Source organism: Hemiscyllium ocellatum, chromosome 28 (genome assembly GCF_020745735.1).
Source record: "Hemiscyllium ocellatum isolate sHemOce1 chromosome 28, sHemOce1.pat.X.cur, whole genome shotgun sequence".
Taxonomy (NCBI): domain Eukaryota; kingdom Metazoa; phylum Chordata; class Chondrichthyes; order Orectolobiformes; family Hemiscylliidae; genus Hemiscyllium; species Hemiscyllium ocellatum.
In genome coordinates, this window is record NC_083428.1 from 32,534,953 (window position 1) to 32,552,905 (window position 17,953).

The window sequence follows — 17,953 nt, forward strand, 5'->3', positions numbered from 1 at the left end:
CTGATGTTGATAGTTTGAAATCGATTTCATTACTCATCGAATTGCAGGTTGATTGAAACTTCTTTTTTGATACCTTTCAGCAGTGGCTGGCTGGCAGCACTCAGGGAGAGAGAGAGAGAGAGAGAGAGAGAGATAGCATCTTTTTCCTTTGCATTTAAATGCAGAATTTAAATGGTTGATCTCAGAACTGTGATCTTCACAGTGTGGTAATTCACACACTAGGATACACAGACTAGTGTTGTCGTCAGTTTTCCATACCTTTATAATTAAAAACAAAGGGTCTTTAAAATAATAATTTTCCTTCCAGCTACAAAGTAGGGAGCAGTAGTGGTGGGCCATGAGCCCTTGTGACTTGTCCCAGACAGTGCTCTGTGAGAGAAGGTGGTGAGGGCTGGACCATCTTTGAAAAGGAGATGTCCATCTTGGCTAATCACATTAGGGAAGACGGGAAGTGAAATCTTTCTGAGTATTTAACACAGTTCGATTCCATCCTGTTTGGCCCCTCTGTCTCTGAAAAATAGGCTCAACCCCAGGGTGTAGTTTAATGAATGGAAATACCAGCCATTCGGGTGCAGGGATTGGACGATGGTGAGAATCTGATCTCACTCTTGATTCCAGGCTGTATTTAAAATGGTTCAGCAGCTCATTCACACGCTTCATTGGTTACATCACAACAATAATAGATCATACCAGCAACCAAATGAGTTTCAGAGTTAGATTTAAAGGGATTAAATTATCTTGAAGGCAACTCACTATAGTCAAATAGCTGATTAAATGTGATTTTAAAATGAAAACAAAGCAACTCCTTTGAACCACAGAATTCAACAACTTGTATTTATGTCACCCCCTGGATGGAGTAATTATCTGAAGGGTGGTAACAAGGGAGTCATCAACACAAACTTGTTTGACATTGACATTCAGAAGGACATATCTCAACAGATGCTGAAAAGCGTGGTCAAAGGAGCAGCTACTAAAGTAACGTTTTAAAGAAGAGAGAGCAGAAAGAAAGATTTCAGGACGAAATTCCAGAAATACACCTCAGGGAGAGTTCGTACCTGTGGGACTATGCCCCAGTGAGAGTCAGTGTCTATGAGACTGTAAGAAAGTGAGGTTCAGTGACTGTTACAACATAAGAGTCAGTGCTTGTGTGACTATACACCATTGAGAGTCAGTGCCTGTAGGATTGTACCCCAGTGAGTGTCAGTACTTGTGGGACTGTGCCCCAGTGAGAGTCAGTGCCTGTGGGACTGTACCCCAGTGAGATTCAGTGCCTGTGGGACTGTATCCCAGGGAGAGTCAGTACCTGTGGGATTTTATCCCAGTGAGAGTCAGTGCCTATGTGACTGTAACAATGTGAGAGTCAGTGTCTGTGTGACTGTAGCAAAGTGAGAATCAGTGCCTGTGGGACTGTACCCCAGTGAGAGTCAGTACCTGTGGGACTTTATCCCAGTGAGAGTCAGTGCCTGTGTGACTGTAACAATGTGAGAGTCATTGTCTGTGTGACTGTAGCAAAGTGAGAATCAGTGCCTGTGGGACTGTACCCCAGTGAGAGTCAGTACCTGTGGGACTTTATCCCAGTGAGTATCAGTACCTGTGGGACTATGCCCCAGTGAGAGTCAGTGCCTATGGGACTGTGCCCCAGTGAGATTCAGTGCCTGTGGGACTGTAAGAAAGTGAGGTTCAGTGACTGTTACAACATAAGAGTCAGTGCTTGTGTGACTATACACCATTGAGAGTCAGTGCCTGTAGGATTGTACCCCAGTGAGTGTCAGTACTTGTGGGACTATGCCCCAGTGAGAGTCAGTGCCTGTGGGACTGTACCCCAGTGAGATTCAGTGCCTGTGGGACTGTATCCCAGTGAGAGTCAGAACCTGTGGGATTTTATCCCAGTGAGAGTCAGTGCCTATGTGACTGTAGCAAAGTGAGAATCAGTGCCTGTGGGACTGTACCCCAGTGAGAGTCAGTACCTGTGGGACTTTATCCCAGTGAGAGTCAGTACCTGTGGGACTATGCCCCAGTGACAGTCAGTGCCTATGGGACTGTAGCAAAGTGAGATTCAGTGCCTGTGGGACTGTATCCCAGTGAGAGTCAGTGCCTGCCCGATTCTGACAAAGTGAGTCAGTGGCTGTGGGACTGTAACAAAGTGGGAGTCAGTGACTGTAACAACGTGAGAGTCAGTGGCTGTGTGACTATACCCTAATGTGAGTCAGTGCCTATGTGTCTGTACCCCAGTGAGAGTCAGTACCTTTGTGACTGTAACTAAGTGAGAGAGTCAGTGCCTGTGTGACTTTACCCCAGTGAGAGTCAGTGCCTGTAGGACTGTACCCCAGTGAAAGTCAGTACCTGTGTGCTATACCCCAGTAAGATTCAGTGCCTGTGTGACTGCAATATAGTGAGAGTCAGTTCCTGTGTGGCCATACACCAATGAGAGTCAGTACCTGTAGGACTGAATCCCAGTGAGAGTCAGTGCCTGTGGGAATGTACCCTGGTGAGAGCCAGTGCCTGTGGGACTGTACCCTGGTGAGAGTCAGTGCCAGTGGGACTGTATCCCAGTGAGAGTCAGTGCCTGTGTGACTGTACCCCAGCGAGACTCAGTGCCTGTGTGACTGCACCCCAGTGAGAGTCAGTGTCTGTGTGACTGTACCCCAGTGAGAGTCAGTGTCTGTGTGACTGTACCCCAGTGAGAGTCAGAACCTGTGGGATTTTATCCCAGTGAGAGTCAGTGCCTATGTGACTGTAGCAAAGTGAGAATCAGTGCCTGTGGGACTGCACCCCAGTGAGAGTCAGTGTCTGTGTTACTGTACCCCAGTGAGAGTCAGTGTCTGTGTGACTCTACCCCAGTGAGAGTCAGTGTGACTGTAGCAAAGAGAGAGTCAGTGTTGTGTCTGGGAAACAGCACTCTGTTGAGAGTCAGTGGCTGGGAAATGTATCCTAGTGAGAAAGAGTATCTTAAGAACTACAAGCAATGCCAGATCTCATTGAAATGCAGCTCAGAATCTTATATTTTGTACTTCTAAGACACTAGGCTAATTTGAAGTTGACATAATGTCCACTCCAGCAGATTCTACTAGCCCTGATGAAGATTTTCTCTTTGTGACATCTGCAGGGGATTGAGTACAAAGATAGGCAAATTATGCTGCAACTTTATCGAACTTTAGTTTGGCCACGCTTGGAATATTGTGAACAGCTCTGGTCACCACACTACCAAACCGCTGTGAATGCTTTGCAGAGGGTGCAGAAAAGGTTTACCAGGATGTTGCCTGGTATGAGGGATTTTAGTGACAAAGTAAGGTTGGATAGACTGGGTTTGTTTTCACTGGAGCGCAGGAGGTTGAGGGATGGCCTGATAGAAGTTTAAAAGATTGTGGATGGCATGGATAAAATGGAATGTATGAGGCTTTTTCCCCAGATGGAGGGGTCAAATACTAGGGGAAACTGGTTCAAAGTGTGGGGGAAGGGATTGGGTGGGGGTTGGGAAGATGTGCAAGGCAAGTCTTTCACACATGGGGTGGTGAGTGCCTAGAACACACAGCTAGAGGAGGTGGTGGAAGCAGACAAAATAGCAGCATTCAAGAAAAACCTGAATGAATACATGCATAGGAAGGTACAGATATGGATCCTGTAAGTGAGGGCAGTTTATGTATGGAAGGGAAAAATGTGTCAGTGTCTGCTCGGAAGGCCATAAGGCCTGTTCCAATGTTGTATCTGTCTTTATTCTACCTGACTTTCCACTATCAGAAATATCTCTGTCCTGGACTGTACTAAATCATTGTATTTGTTTACAGGCTTCTGGTATTCAGTTCCCCACAGAGGGACTCAGCATCAGAAAGATGGGGCCCAGTGAAAACTGGTCTTTGTTGCTACAGAAGACTTGCTGCTGCCCATTTAAGTGCCTGAGAGGCACTCAATGCCCATGGGCTAAAGGAGTCAGCATCATGCCACAGCCTTGACTCTTGCTACCTGCATGACCCAGTATGCGAGAGGACCCCATGACTGTTATCTTTTATTTATTTCTCTTCCTATGGAGCTCATCTGTGCAACAATTGGTCCCCAGATGTGTCCCCTCCAAAATTGCTATGTGAAGACAGCTATCTGGCCGGGATGAGGAATCAGAGGTAGGCCTGACACTCATGAGGTATGGTCCTGCAGGAAAAAATAGGGAAGAAGTGAATTGTAATGAATTTTAAATTTTACCTCTTGTGATTTTAAGGGAAACTGGAAAACAAGTCTACCCAGTCTGTGAGCCTGATATCAAGTATATAGTTTGGGTGATATTGATAAATATGAATTGCTGGGATGCCTTTTGCAGTTGAATTGCAGGCTGGCACATGAGAAACAGATGAGGTATTAAAGGTTGTGGCATTGGAACATAATGAATGCCAAAGCTTTCAGGAGAGGAGAGGGAACATAATTGCTTACAAATAAAGCGTTGATGTCTTGTATCTCACCATAATAATCCTTCGGTTGGCTTGTTTTCAAAAATTCTCACATGGAATAATCCTCAATAATGAGAAAATAAAGAAGAAATCTAGAACAATTACATTGGTTCTGCCTCACAACTCCACATTAAATCCGTTAGAGAACATTGCAAATCCCAGCAACTGCAAGAAATTTCTCCAATAATGCTAACAGTATAGGGAGAAGATAATGGGCACAGGGAAGCTTCACAAATCCTATGTTCTTTGTTAAAAAAAATATTAAGAGGGACAGCCAGATCAGCAAGAGGGTGGGATTCAGAATGGGAGAGATTGAAAGTCTCAGATAAGCAGGAGGGTGGGATCGGGATTGGGAGAGACTACAAGTCCCAGGATCAACAGATTGGTGGGATTCGGAGTGGGTCAGGCTGCAAGTCCCAAGGAAAAACAAGAAAATGGGCTAGTGATCAGCAGGATCCTTGAACCAGAGGGTCACTGGAAGGAAGGGTCCACAGCAATCTAAAGGATCAGGAAGGGAGATCTGAAGCAAGTAAAATCAACAGGAGATACTCGGTGGAGAAGCTGACTATGTTTCTTTTAAATTTCTAAATTAAATACTAAAAGTTATTTCATTTATCAATGTAGGAAAGATTCTCCTGCTCCTTTGATGCTGCCTGACCTACTGCGCTTTTCCAGCAACACATTTTTCAGCAGGAATTTAGTACTGTAAAGTATTTTCACTTGTAGGTTTTTCCATTTTTTTTCTGATCTGGAAGGTCCTATGGAACTTAATTACAGCTTTTACATTGACTTTGGTGGGAAACCAAGATTCATTTAAAGCTTTTTTACTTAAAAACCCAATTTTCAAGAATACGACTACAACTTTAAGCGAGGACTTCCCCATCACTCAGCTCGATATCACTCCACATTGTGCCCTAACCAATTTCAGTATCTCAGTTTAGACAAAAGGTTTTAATTTATTGCAACAGATTCTCAATTATTCCATCAACATTTAACAAAATACTGACTGGAGACTTTTGCAGCGAGTGTCTGTTGAGGTCTGAAATTGTCCACTGTTGAACAGGTATCACGCAGGGCACAGTCTTTAACATAAGTAAAAACTGAAAGTAAATCAGGAAAAACTATACATTATAGAGCAGCTGTCTGGACCTCAGATTGTTCAAAAGTACTTTCTGGCCAAATGGAATACTTTCGAAGGACAATCATTGTTACAATGTGAGAAATATAAGAGAAGGCCATTCACTCCTGCTTGCTATAAAGCCCATGCACATTCTACCTTATCAGACACTGTGCTGTATCAATTTCAATTTCTGAAGGCAAGTTCTGTATAAATATGTCCTTATTCCTGTTTATTGTGATGAGTCAATGTGATATTGACAGCGATGGGTTAGTTTGATGCTGATTGTTTAATATTCTGTTTGGATTCCCCAAAACAAAATAAAACCGCAATTTCTAATCTCGTATGTGAGCAAGCACAACAGTGTTAAGGTCAGCTCTGTTAGAAAGTGAACAGGCACTGACAGGATGAAGGGGTTTGGGAGCCTTCAGGTTGTGTATAGAGGAATACAGCATGACATTGAAGGGATTTCTTTTTTCTCCTGTTATGTATAATCTGTCATTCTTCGCCACGTGCTGCTGTAAGACTCAAAATCCTGGACAGGATCCATCCTAGTATGTTGGCTCAATAGGATGCTCTTTCTGTGGTTAAACCTGCCCATGAGGTGTTCTTGCTTCAAACATAATCGGATTTCCTCCCCTCTTTTTCCAGTTTGTCTCTGAGTTTTTTAAAGGTGGGACGTTTGCTAGGATCGTACTCCCAGCAGGATTTCATCAGGTTGTACACGGAGGTGGGACACTTATCCGGACATTCCATCCGATATCCTTTCTCCACTTTGTCCACCAGGTCCATCAGTGGCTGCAAGGGAATAGAAAGAGGGATAAACATCAGCATTTCAGTGGGGATGTGGGTCCAGAAAACTAGACCCTCAAAGCACGCTTTAAAGTCAGGATCACGGTCAAGTTTTAATACTGTCACAGTAGAGAGTTATTAGTGAAGTGGAGTGAGAACATAAGAATATTTTTGGGCAGGAAATGTTCTAAAATTGCTACCAAGTCAAATTAAGAGCTCCTGATTTCCAGACACCATGTCATCAGAAGCCTCTCTGCACCCATGCTCAATTGTTATTTTTCCTAATTTATTAATCCATAAATGTATCTTTAAATTCCTAAAGGACTAGGCCTATTACATACTTATACACAGCATTATTAACAAAGCAGATCATAATGCAATGTAATGTGCAGATATTAAACTGCTTGATTTTTACTTTGAATTATATAGAATTTGCAGTTCAAAAAGGGGCCACTTGGCCTAACCACTCCAAGACATTTATATGGTCCACTTGAACCTCCATCCATCTTTGCTCATCCAGATCCTATCCTTTCTCCTTTATGTGCTGATCCAGGTCCTCCTTAAACATATCTGTACAGGTCATGCTCCTATAACGCACGTTCCATCAACTCAAATTGGCTGTAATACGATTGACGAATAGGGAATGCAGTTTTTAAAGCACAGACATTTAAAATGTATGACAACTATAATGCGATTAGATCGTCAACACTTTAAGTGGTATTTGTATTGCGCGATTTTGTATAGCGGGGGTCACACAGGAATGCAACTATCACATTATTAAAGAAATGACTACTCTTTCTCTTGCCTATTCACTGTGGTAGATAGGTCCACATTCTCACCACTCTTTAGGTAAAGGCATTTCTTCTGAATTCCCTATTGAACTTCTTGATGACTATTTTATATTCATAGCTTCTCATTTCTGCATAAACAGAAACAGTTTTTCCATGCTCTCTTTATCAAAACCTTTTCCAACCTTAACGATGCCTATCAGATCACACCTCAGCCTTCCTTTACAGGAAAAAGTAGATCCACCCTTTCCTGATTACTATAAACTCGCATTTCAAGTACCATGCCTATAGATGTTTTTTTGAACCCTCTCCAGCGGCCTCTACATGGTTTTTATGATTATGATGATGGGAACTGCAAACACTACTCTAAATGTGATATAATTAAAGTTCAACAAAGCAATTTTGATTACCACTGAAAAAAAGAGACCTGCTGTCAGAGCTTTGCATTTCACAATCATCAGGATAAAATGACAAGAATACCAAATCTCAAAGGGTACAATTTCTGCTCCTTATAAGGAGGGTGATGACTGGTGAGTAAGTGAATTCTGATTGGTTGATGCATTGCCATACAGAATACATCAGTTAACAGCAAGGTTTCTTTCTCAGTTCAAACTGGGTAAGTCAATTCTGATTGGTCAAGGCATTGCATGGGAAAAGCATCAATGAATGACTGTCTATGCAAAGTTAGCCCTCTAGCATTAGGAACTACTGCTTACTTTGTGTGGTCTTATTGACCTGTGTCATTGCTTCTAGTGTTTGTAATCCCAATTTCCTCAACTCCATTCAGACTCTTATTTTTCAACAAGTGTGTGAAAACCTTATCCTTCTCACTGAAATGTAACATCACACAATTATCTACACTGAAGTTTACTTGTCAAACATAACACAGAAATACCATTTGAGTAGAGATTCTGCAAAATATATCGCCGCAATAAACTACTAATTTATACTAATTCTAATTAAAGACATAAAATACTAAAACAAATAGCATCTTAATTGCATTTCACAGTAAGAACAGTCAGCAATATATCTTGCCCTGAAAAGGGTTGGTTAATGATGACGATAAGGGTCTACTCTCAAATACTTGCTTTAACTCTTTTGATTCAATCCGGTTTTATATTTTGAAGGGGGAGGCTCATTAGAATATCCCTAGCGATGCATTGATGTCCGTCAGGGTGGGAGGAGCTATTCAGAATGCTTTCTTTTTAAGCATTGTAAGAAAGAAACCACAGCAATCAGACAGGACAGCCTCCTGTAAGTTCTCTCATTCCAGCATGATCGCATCTGGGTAACATGTTAACCTCTAGTTGTGACTCTGTTAGGAGCTGTTCTAATTTAGCAAGTAATTATGTGTCACATGAGGATAAAGTGTGGATGGGGGCGGGGGATAATGGAGGATTACGGGCAGGAAGTTTTATTTCCACGGCAACAGTGCTGCCAAAGGCATCTTGAGACGAAGGTAGGCAGTGGAGATCAGGCACAATCAGTGCTGCCTTTTAACCCATTAAAGGCTTAAGAGCTCATTGTAACATCATCATTCCAACATGGTTTAACGTGGGAGGTCTTTTTTTCTTCAGTCTCTTTCATGGGGCCTGGGCAGATTTGTTGCCCATCCCAAATTACCTTTAAAGTGAATGGCATGAAAGACCATTTCCAAGAGTAATTAAATATTAATCGCATGTCGATAAGACTGGGTAAGGATGGCAGATTTCCATGACAGATCAAAGTTAGTGAGTCAGGTGAAATTTTCTGACAATAAATGGTAGTTTCATGGCCACTGTTACTGGCACTAACTTTTGAATCCAGATTTTATGACTTGAATTTAGCTACCACAGTGAGACTTGAACTGATGTCTCTGTAGTGTTTCTTAGCCACTGTGTCTGGATTCCTGGCCCTTTGACATTGCCATGATGCCACCTGTGTGAGGGAATTCTGTGCAAAGATTTCCTTTTTCGTTAAAAGGAATTTGTCCGCCCGACTTCACTAGCTGAGCTTGAAAGACGTAGACATGAAAATGATTAGATTCCCTACAGTGTGGAAACAGACCCTTCGGCCCAATCAGTTCACACCGACCCTCCGAAGAGTAACCCACCCAGACCCATTTCCCCCTGACTAATTGACCTAACACTATGGGGCAATTTAGCATAGCCAATTCACCTGACCTGCACATCTTTGGATTGTGGGAGGAAACCGGAGCACCCGGAGGAAACCCACACAGACACGGGGAGAATGTGCAAACTCCCCACAGACGGTCACCCAAGGTTGGAATCGAATCTGGGACCCTGGTGCTGTGAGCCAGCAGTGCTAACCACTGAGCCACTGTGCTGCCCTAGAACCTCAGAATGAGAGGTTAAGTTTCTGGAACTGCACAGGAACTCTGTCAGCATCTGAAAGAGAAAAGCCAGCTCAGAGAATATCAGACAGACAGCCTTCATCGTGGAATCAGCTCAAAACAAGAATCGCCTTATGATCACATCCATCACAGAAGTATGGCATGGTAACAACACAGGAAGACATTCAGATCACCATAACCTTGCTTGCTCTCTGCAGCTGCAACTCACTTAGACCCATAGCCCTGTCTTTTCCCCTTGGCATGGCAATCTTTTTTCACTTTAGATTAATTATCCATTTCTACTTCTGAAGTCCTCAAATGAGTCTGTCTCCACATCACTCAAAAGCTGAGCTTTTCAGATCTTAGCCACACTCTGTATTAGACAGGTCATACCGATGCCTCCTTCTGCCAATCATCTTATCTGAGTGTCCTCCAGATTTTCTGTCAACAGGCGCAGTTTCTCCCTCTCAATTATGTTCAGAACCGTGATGGTTTTGAAAGTCTCTGTAACATCTCCTCTTGATCTTTTCTCCAAGCAGAAGGGTCCCTGTTCTGCTAACTTCCCTCAACGCTGTAGCTCTGCATTCCTGGAACTATTATCATGAACCATTTGTGCACCAACTCTAAACCCTTCACATCTCTCCTGAACTGTGATGCCCGGATTTGGCCACAATACTCCAATTTCAGCCAGGCTGTTCTTTCACATTTCAAAGGGCAATAAGGAAAAAAGCACTACTGTCTGCAGAGACAACATGGACAAAATAAAAACATTAAATTCCTCTGCTGATTTATAAAATTGATCCCATATTCTTTTGACATACAAAGACTTTAAGAAGGAATGCATTCCATTTACAAAACAAAGGTAGGTTCCAGACCTTCACTAAAGGAAATATTCCTGTGTCATATAATTTACTGTATAAAACCCTTTGTGTTTATAAAGACACCCCAATGTTACAGCTTCCGGGTGAATTTACCCCAGAGTTGAAAGGACAGTCCTACAATTTTCAAAATATGAACTGATTCCCCAGTCCTGATTTTAACTTGACTCAACTGTGAGAAATGGGTCAGCTTTAGGCCGGATACCTGATTGAAACCCCTTCCCATTTCGTCCTACTTTGACATCAAAGGGGTGGGTTGAAAGTGGGATGGCAAAGGAAGCTGATCCACTAAACATAGAAAATGTTAATCATACTGAGTCGGTCAGGCAGCTCCGAGGAGAAGGATACAGATTGAATGCTTTAAGTCTCTGACTTTTTCGGCAGAATTCAGAAATTGAGTTGGTCGCGCTCTCCGAAGGTGCTGCCGGCTTTGTTGAGCATTTCCAGTCTTGTCAGCTTCTCTTTCAAACTTCCTGCGTCCCCTGTATTTTGCATTTGTATCAGTGTACAATTCACTGCCACTTCTTTTCCAGGACTTCCCACTTTGAAGACGTTCTGCTGCTGTTTCCACTGAGTTCGGTTAATAGAGTCATAGAAATGGACAGCGCTGAAACAGACCCTTCAGTCCCACTCGTCCGTGTCGACCAAATATCCTAAATAAATCTTAGTCCCATTTTCCAATGTTTGGCCCATATCCCTCTAAACCTTTCCTTTTCATATACCCATCCAGATGCCTTTTAAATGTTGTAATTGTACCAGCCTCAGGCAGCTCATTCTATACACCCTCTACATGAGAAATTACTCCTTAGGTCCCTTTCAAATCTTTGCCCTCTCACTTTAAACCAATGCCCTCTAGCTTTGGACTAAGCTATCCTGGGAAAAAGACTTTGGCTATTCACCTTATCCATGCACCCCCATGATTTTATAAATCTCTATGAGGTCACCCCTCAGCCTCCAATGCTTCAGGGAAAATGGCCCCAGCCTGTTCAGCCTCTCCCTCTGAATCTGCCCACATTCTCCAGGGTGGTTGGGTTAAAAATCAGACTGCATTCTGTACTTTTGTCTATCCACTTCTTGTTCTACTTTGTTCCTTTGCTTCCTTCTTGGCAGCCTGTAGCTGACTAGGTTCAATTTGAATTTTCATCATTGGCTGAAACTTCTGTCCCCTGCCACATGCTGCCCTGCTCTCTCTTATCAATGATTCTCATGACCCTGTACCAGCTCAAACCCAGGATCTATTCACAGTCTGGCCCTCAGAAGCCAAGCTATGGCTGTGATTTCCATTATAGCTTACAGGTCAGTCATGACTACAATGCCTGCTACAGTTGAATTGGCTAGTCCTCACTGCCTGGGTCACTAAGAAAGAACTATACTCAGATTGCAATCTGCCCTGACCATCTCCCTCCCCTTCCTGGACCTCTCCATCTCCATTCCCACTGACTCCCACAGCTACCTGGATTACACCTCTTCCCACCCTACCTCTTGCAAAAATGCCACCCCGTATTCCCAATTCCTCCACCTCTGCCGTATCTGCTCCCAGGAGGACCAGTTCCACCACAGAACACACCAATTTCCCTTCCCACGTGGTTAAAGATGCCCTCCAAAGCATCTCGGTCCACATCCCGCACCTCCGCCCTCAGATCCCACCCCTCCAACCGTAACAAGGACAGAACGCCCCTGGTGCTCACCTCCCACCCTACCAACCTTCACATAAACCAAATCATCCGCCGACATTTCAGCCACCTCCAAAAAGACTCCACCTCTCCACCCCTTTCCGCATTCCGCAAAGACCGTTCCCTCCGTGACTACCTGGTCAGGTCCACGCCTCCCTACAACCACCCTCCCATCCTGGGTACCTTCCCCTGCCACCGCAGGAATTGCAAAACCTGTGCCCACACCTCCTCCCTCACCTCCATCCAAGGCCTAAAGGAGCCTTCCACATCCATCAAAGTTTTACCTGCACATCCACCAATATCATTTATTGTATCCGTTGCTCCCAATGTGGTCTCCTCTACATTGGGGAGACAGGAAACCTCCTAGCAGAGCGCTTTAGGGAACATCTCTGGGACACCCGCACCAATCAACCACACCGCCCTGTCTCCCAACATTTCAACTCCCCCTCCCACTCTGCCGAGGACATGGAGGTCCTGGGCCTCCTTCACCGCCAGTCCCTCACCACCAGACGCCTGGAGGAAGAACGCCTCATCTTCCTCCTCGGAACACTTCAACCCCAGGCCATCAATGTGGACTTCAACAGTTTCCTCATTTCCCTTTCCCCCACCTCACCCTAGTTCCAAACCTCCATCTCAGCACTGTCCCCATGACTTGTCCTACCTGCCTGTCTTCTTTTCCACCTATCCACTCCACCCTCCTCCCTGACCTATCACCTTCATCCCCTTCCCCACTCACCTATTGTACTCTATGCTACTTTCTCCCCACCCCTACCCTCCTCTAGCTTATCTCTCCACCCTTCAGGCTCTCTGCCTTTATTCCTGATGAAGGGCTTTTGCCCGAAACGTCGATTTTACTGCTCCTCGGATGCTGCCTGAACTGCTGTGCTCTTCCAGCGCCACTAATCCAGAATCTGGTTTCCAGCATCTGCAGTCATTGTTTCTACCTACATGAAGTAATAACTCTGTCTCTCTCTTTCAAGTGCTGAAAGCATTGATTCACCATTAGATCTGGCATAGAGCTGGTTGATGAATAAGCAAGTGTTTGTTTTTGACAATATGGTCGGATAGAGGCAATAAGTAAGGGGGGAGGAGCTTGGATTGAATAGTGGAAAATGACAAGTATCTCAGACAGCCCACCAAAGACCAGGTCCTTTGTATAGTGAATGTAACAAGGTCAGCCATGTGGACCTCAGTAAATAGGAGTTCCCTGGCTAGCACTGTTAATCTGGTCCAATCAAGGGGCCCTGGCTGACAGATACAAACAGGAGTGTCCCTCCCCTTCACTGTTTGATCACACAGCATTGCCCTTTGATGTGAAGGGCACTGCTTGTCACTGGCCACCCGGGTGTTTTCCTACCTACCTGGTGGTGGAAATTGAATAAAGATTCGTACACCTTGTGTCTCTCACTGTGTCTCACACCTGCACACACACAACATGGGTGCTGGGGAAAAAAATAAGCACTACCGCAGTTAGGCGGTAGTGTGGGGGTGTTTAAAAAAAAGAAAAAAAGGGATAAATGAATGTGTCAGAGGTTTGTTCACTCTAAAAAAAACCAGGAGTGTCAAAGGTACGGTTCACTCTGAGAGCTGGCTCTGAGGGAGCTGGATCAGCGTCAAGGACTATCCTCGCATAAATAAAGGGTGAGTTGGTTTTGGAACATGGCCTCTGTGGAGTTTTTTCACTTTGTAGCAATGAAAAAAATCTTGAGTGATTTTGTACGACATAACTACTCACCAACTTAGGGTAGGGAGCTCGGCCGTAAGAAAACAGCTCCCACAGAAGAATTCCGTAACTCCAGACATCCGACTTGGTGGAGAATTTCTGTTGAAAGGAATGAGGAAGCTTGTTATAGACACTCTACCTCAACAATTACATGCGTAATAAGCTTAATGCGGTGACAGAAAATAAACTAGTGGGCCCTTCATTTTCTCTCTTTCACTCAATGAGATGGTGACAGGCTGCCATTTAACTAGCAAGGCCTGTGGGGTTTAAGTGGTCAATTCAATCAGAGGAAGGGATAGAGTTACCAAAGTCTCTGACAGCTGTCACACCAGTGGCTCTGTGTCAGGCCAGACCAATCCTGCCCACACACAATAGTTCAATGGAACTCAGCTCCTCAAAGAATAGGAGGCACAGGGGAAATGTTAGAATATCTCGTGTCTGACTGTAATTTAGAGGAAATCCTAGATTAAGGCAGTTGAAAGGATTCTAGCAGGTTTGAAGAAGTGGAGGGCTAATGACAGTACGTTTAAATGTCAGTATTGGGCTCCACCTCCCCCCACCCCAGCAGCTGTGCTAACAAGAGGAATTTTTTTCAGTGACAAATGCCAGGATTTTTATCACCATGACACACAGTGTTCCATTTGGATTGAAGGTGTACCTCACCGATACCCAGAAACTGGAATGAGGTGCCTGACAATTGCTTCTGTTTCCCTCTGAAGACACTGCAATGTATTGGGATAGGGATCCTTGGGCACTGGCTAGCTAATTACATCTTTTGGTTTTAATTTAATCATTTGCAGGATGTGGGCATCGCTGGCAAGAGCAGCGTTTTAGTGCCCATCCCTAACTGTCCTTAAGCAGATAGTGGTGAGCTGCCTTCCTTAACCACTGCAACTCATATGCAGGTGTGTGTGTGTATATTCAAGGGTGCTTGTGCTGTGCTTTTCTGTACATTTATGCAAATGTGCATGTGTGTGTATACCTGTGTGCATGTGTGTGTGCCTGCCTGTGTGCGCGCATGTGTACTTGTGCATGTGTGTATTCGCCTGTGTGCGCGCGTGTGCACGTGTACTTGTGCGTATGTGTGTGTACTTGTGTGCATGTGTGTGTGCCTATGTGTATGTGTGTGCGCGCGCCTGTGTGTGCGACTATGTGTGTGTGCACGGGGTTATGAGTGGACAAAGTTGTAATGCTTCTTAATGTTCCTCCAACACTCACTATCCAAAGTGTGGAATGATGAGTAGGATGAGGTGCTACAGAGGGATCAATGTGTGATGAGGAGGGTCAATGAATGTTACTGCTCAATCTGTGTTCCCGATAGAAACTCACGCTCAGCTCTTACATGCTGTTTCAGAGCCTCAGGGGCTGTCCACTTCACCGGCAGCTTCGCCTGGTCTTGAGCACTCGACACTCCCTTCGCCAGACCAAAGTCACTCACTTTGGCAACATTTTCGTCTGAGATCAGAATGTTCCGGGCTGCTAAGTCTCGGTGAACAAGCTTCTTCGACTCCAGGTATTCCATTCCTTCACAGACATCACTATAGCAACAGACAGCAGCAGGAAATAAAACACGCAGAGACGAAGGGGCCTGTCAGCCATTGTCAGAAGGCTAAAGATGAATATCAAATACTCCCCTCACAGTAAAAACAGAAGGTGCTAGAGAAACTCAACAGGTCTGGCAGCAGCTGTGAAGAAACAATAGACTGAAGCAGTTCTGAAGTAGAGTCATAACAGACTCAAAACATTAAGACTGTTTCTCTCTCACCGATGCTGCCAGACCTACTGAGTTTCTCCTGCACTTTCTGTTTTTAATTCAGATTTCCATTATCCGCAGTATTTTGCTTTTTCTCGCCATATAATGCACCTGATCAAAAAACTATCTCTAGTAGGTCAGACGTGTGGGACCCTGAAAGCCTGTTCTTCTTCTGGTTTATCTTATTTATTTGAGGGATGTGAGAGTCACTGGCTGGCCAGCATGTACTGCTCGTCCCTAGTGGGTTTTGAAATCAGCTGTCTTTGCTGACTTCAGGCAACGTTGAGATAGAGGTGCTATAAACGGCCTCAATATCTCTAAGTAAAGGAAGGAAACAGGGAAGGGGATTGTGGGTCAATTATTTCTTTGCTTCTTGGACTGCTATCCCCTTGCTGCGTTTTTAGAGTGGGTGTGGGTGTGAGGCATTGGGGGTGCACAAGAGAGGGACAGAATTGAGATACCCTGTGATCACCCCATGGTTGAATAACCAACTGATTGCCCAAACTCCCACAAGGCTTGAGTTAAGGAAGGTGTCGCCCCCATCTTGACCAATTCTCCATATGAAGGTCAACTGCTCCATTAGAGGTTAAAAGTAGTGCAGTGATACATTAATCACTGTATTTTGTCCCCAAAGCCAGCAAAGTAAACGACCAATGCCAGTTTAGTTGGCAGACCCCTGAACTCTGACCTGACCCCCAGCTTCTATGAGCTGACAATAATGCTCTGCACACAACCTCATCCACCCCACCATGTCCCTGCCTCTGGGGGCTGTGCCAACCATCTATAGTGGAGTCTCCATAAATTAGAGATTAATATCCTGAACACTGTTTTGCAAAACAATTCTGGAATTAAAGGAGTAGTAGTGTTCTGAACCAGGTGGATTTTATTGACTGTGAGATCCTTGACTGGGATTATTAAACTGGGCCAATCAGGGAGTCCTGGCTGACAGACATAAACAGCAGATTCAGAGGTCTTCTCAGTTTAGGGGACTGACTCTGTGCTGGTTGGTATTACAGTCAGTATGTTACTGTTGGTTTTTGCTTCTCTCTTTTTTGGAGGGGGACAACCTGATTCTGAACTGGCTGAATTATTTAGCCAGTTTGTTAACTGGCATTCCTCTTAGTGAGGACTGATTACTAAACTCCTGATGCACATAAAGTGTTTCAGGTGTAACTCAATTCTCATTAGGGGGTTGTTGTTTCACTGGCTGGTTACAGCCTGTGTGTTACTCTTTTCTCTTTTTGAGAAAAGGACAATGTTAATTTTATGGTAGGGCTTAGCCCTTGTAGTTTTCTTTGTTTTTTTGTACGTGTCTTCACTTTTCATTGGTGTTTTGACTGAGCCCTGTGGAAGACATACATTTTACCAGAGGAGCTGTTCCTGTGGGGAGGCCTAGCCTTCTGAAGATTGAACACCTATGTGTGTGTGCTGGGAGGTGAGCAGTTGCTGTATCCTGGAGTCTGGCAGCAGACCTTTCCTTCAGGAGTGGACCAAACCCCTGTGAGTTAACTGCACCTGTACAATACTGTTCCTCTGAGTGGGCCTGGTTTTCCAAGGCTGGGCTAGGACTCCATGGAGACTGAACATCTGTGTGCTGTGGGGTGTGCATCTGCTGCCTTCAGGAGTGGACTCTGCCCTTGGTTGCGGACTCTGTTTTTAGCAACTGACTCTGCAGTTTGGAGTGGACTCTATTTCTGACAATGTACATCGTATACTGGAGTGGACTCTTCCTAGAAATGGATTCTATATTTTGAAGACTGTATAGATTTGGACTGTGTACCAGAAAGGACTCTGTTTTTTTGGTAACTGTGTTATGGTGTTTCCTGGGTAAATCACCTGCACTGTCTTGTGTGTCCCTGGGTCTGGTAGGCCTTGTGGTGAGCTGGGAGGCACATGCGTCATTCTGAAAGCTGTCACCCTGAGAGCCGGAGAGTGGGTAGGCCATCTTGTGAACCTGAAGGTTGGTAGACTGTCCTGAAAGCCGGAGGGTGGGTAGGCCGTTCTGAGCGCTGTCATCCCGATAAGGGGTAATCAGGATGGGCTGTCCTAGAGGTGGTTGAAAGGTGTCAGAGCAGCCGAGAGCCAGAAGGCGTGTAAGGGTGGGCTGAGATCCGGAAGGCTTGTGGGCTACCCTACACGTTGTCGTCCCAGGGAAGGGGATGGGCTGTCCTAGAGGTGGTCGAAAGGTGTGCCAGGATAGCCCATTGGTCAGAGGCGCAATAGGGTGGGTGAGAGCCCAATGGTACGTAGGGGCAGACCGAGAGCCAGAAGGCGGGTAGCTGTCCTCAGCGCTGTCACTCCGGGCAGGTATAGGGGCAGGCTGTCCTAGAGGTGGTCGAAAGGTGTGTCAGGGCGGACTGAACTGGAAGGGACATGGGGCGGACCAAGAATCGGAAGGTGGGTAGGGGCGGGGGCTTGCTGGGTCTGTATTGTCTGCACTTCTGTATGTAACAGTATTGTC

General features: G+C 44.9%; 1 protein-coding gene across 2 annotated transcripts in view; it reads right to left on the reverse strand.

Moving 5' to 3' along the window:
- Positions 1 to 5,372: 5,372 nt before the first annotated feature.
- matk (megakaryocyte-associated tyrosine kinase) overlaps positions 5,373 to 17,953 on the reverse strand; it is a 69,613-nt gene continuing 57,032 nt past the window's right edge. For both annotated transcript variants that reach the window (XM_060845952.1, XM_060845953.1), the window contains exons 11-13: positions 15,082 to 15,277; positions 13,752 to 13,838; positions 5,373 to 6,351 (exon numbers count right to left, since the gene is read on the reverse strand). In XM_060845952.1, coding sequence (XP_060701935.1) covers positions 6,169 to 6,351; positions 13,752 to 13,838; positions 15,082 to 15,277 — 466 coding nt within the window. In that variant the 3' untranslated portion in view covers positions 5,373 to 6,168. The remainder of the gene's footprint in view (positions 6,352 to 13,751; positions 13,839 to 15,081; positions 15,278 to 17,953) is intronic.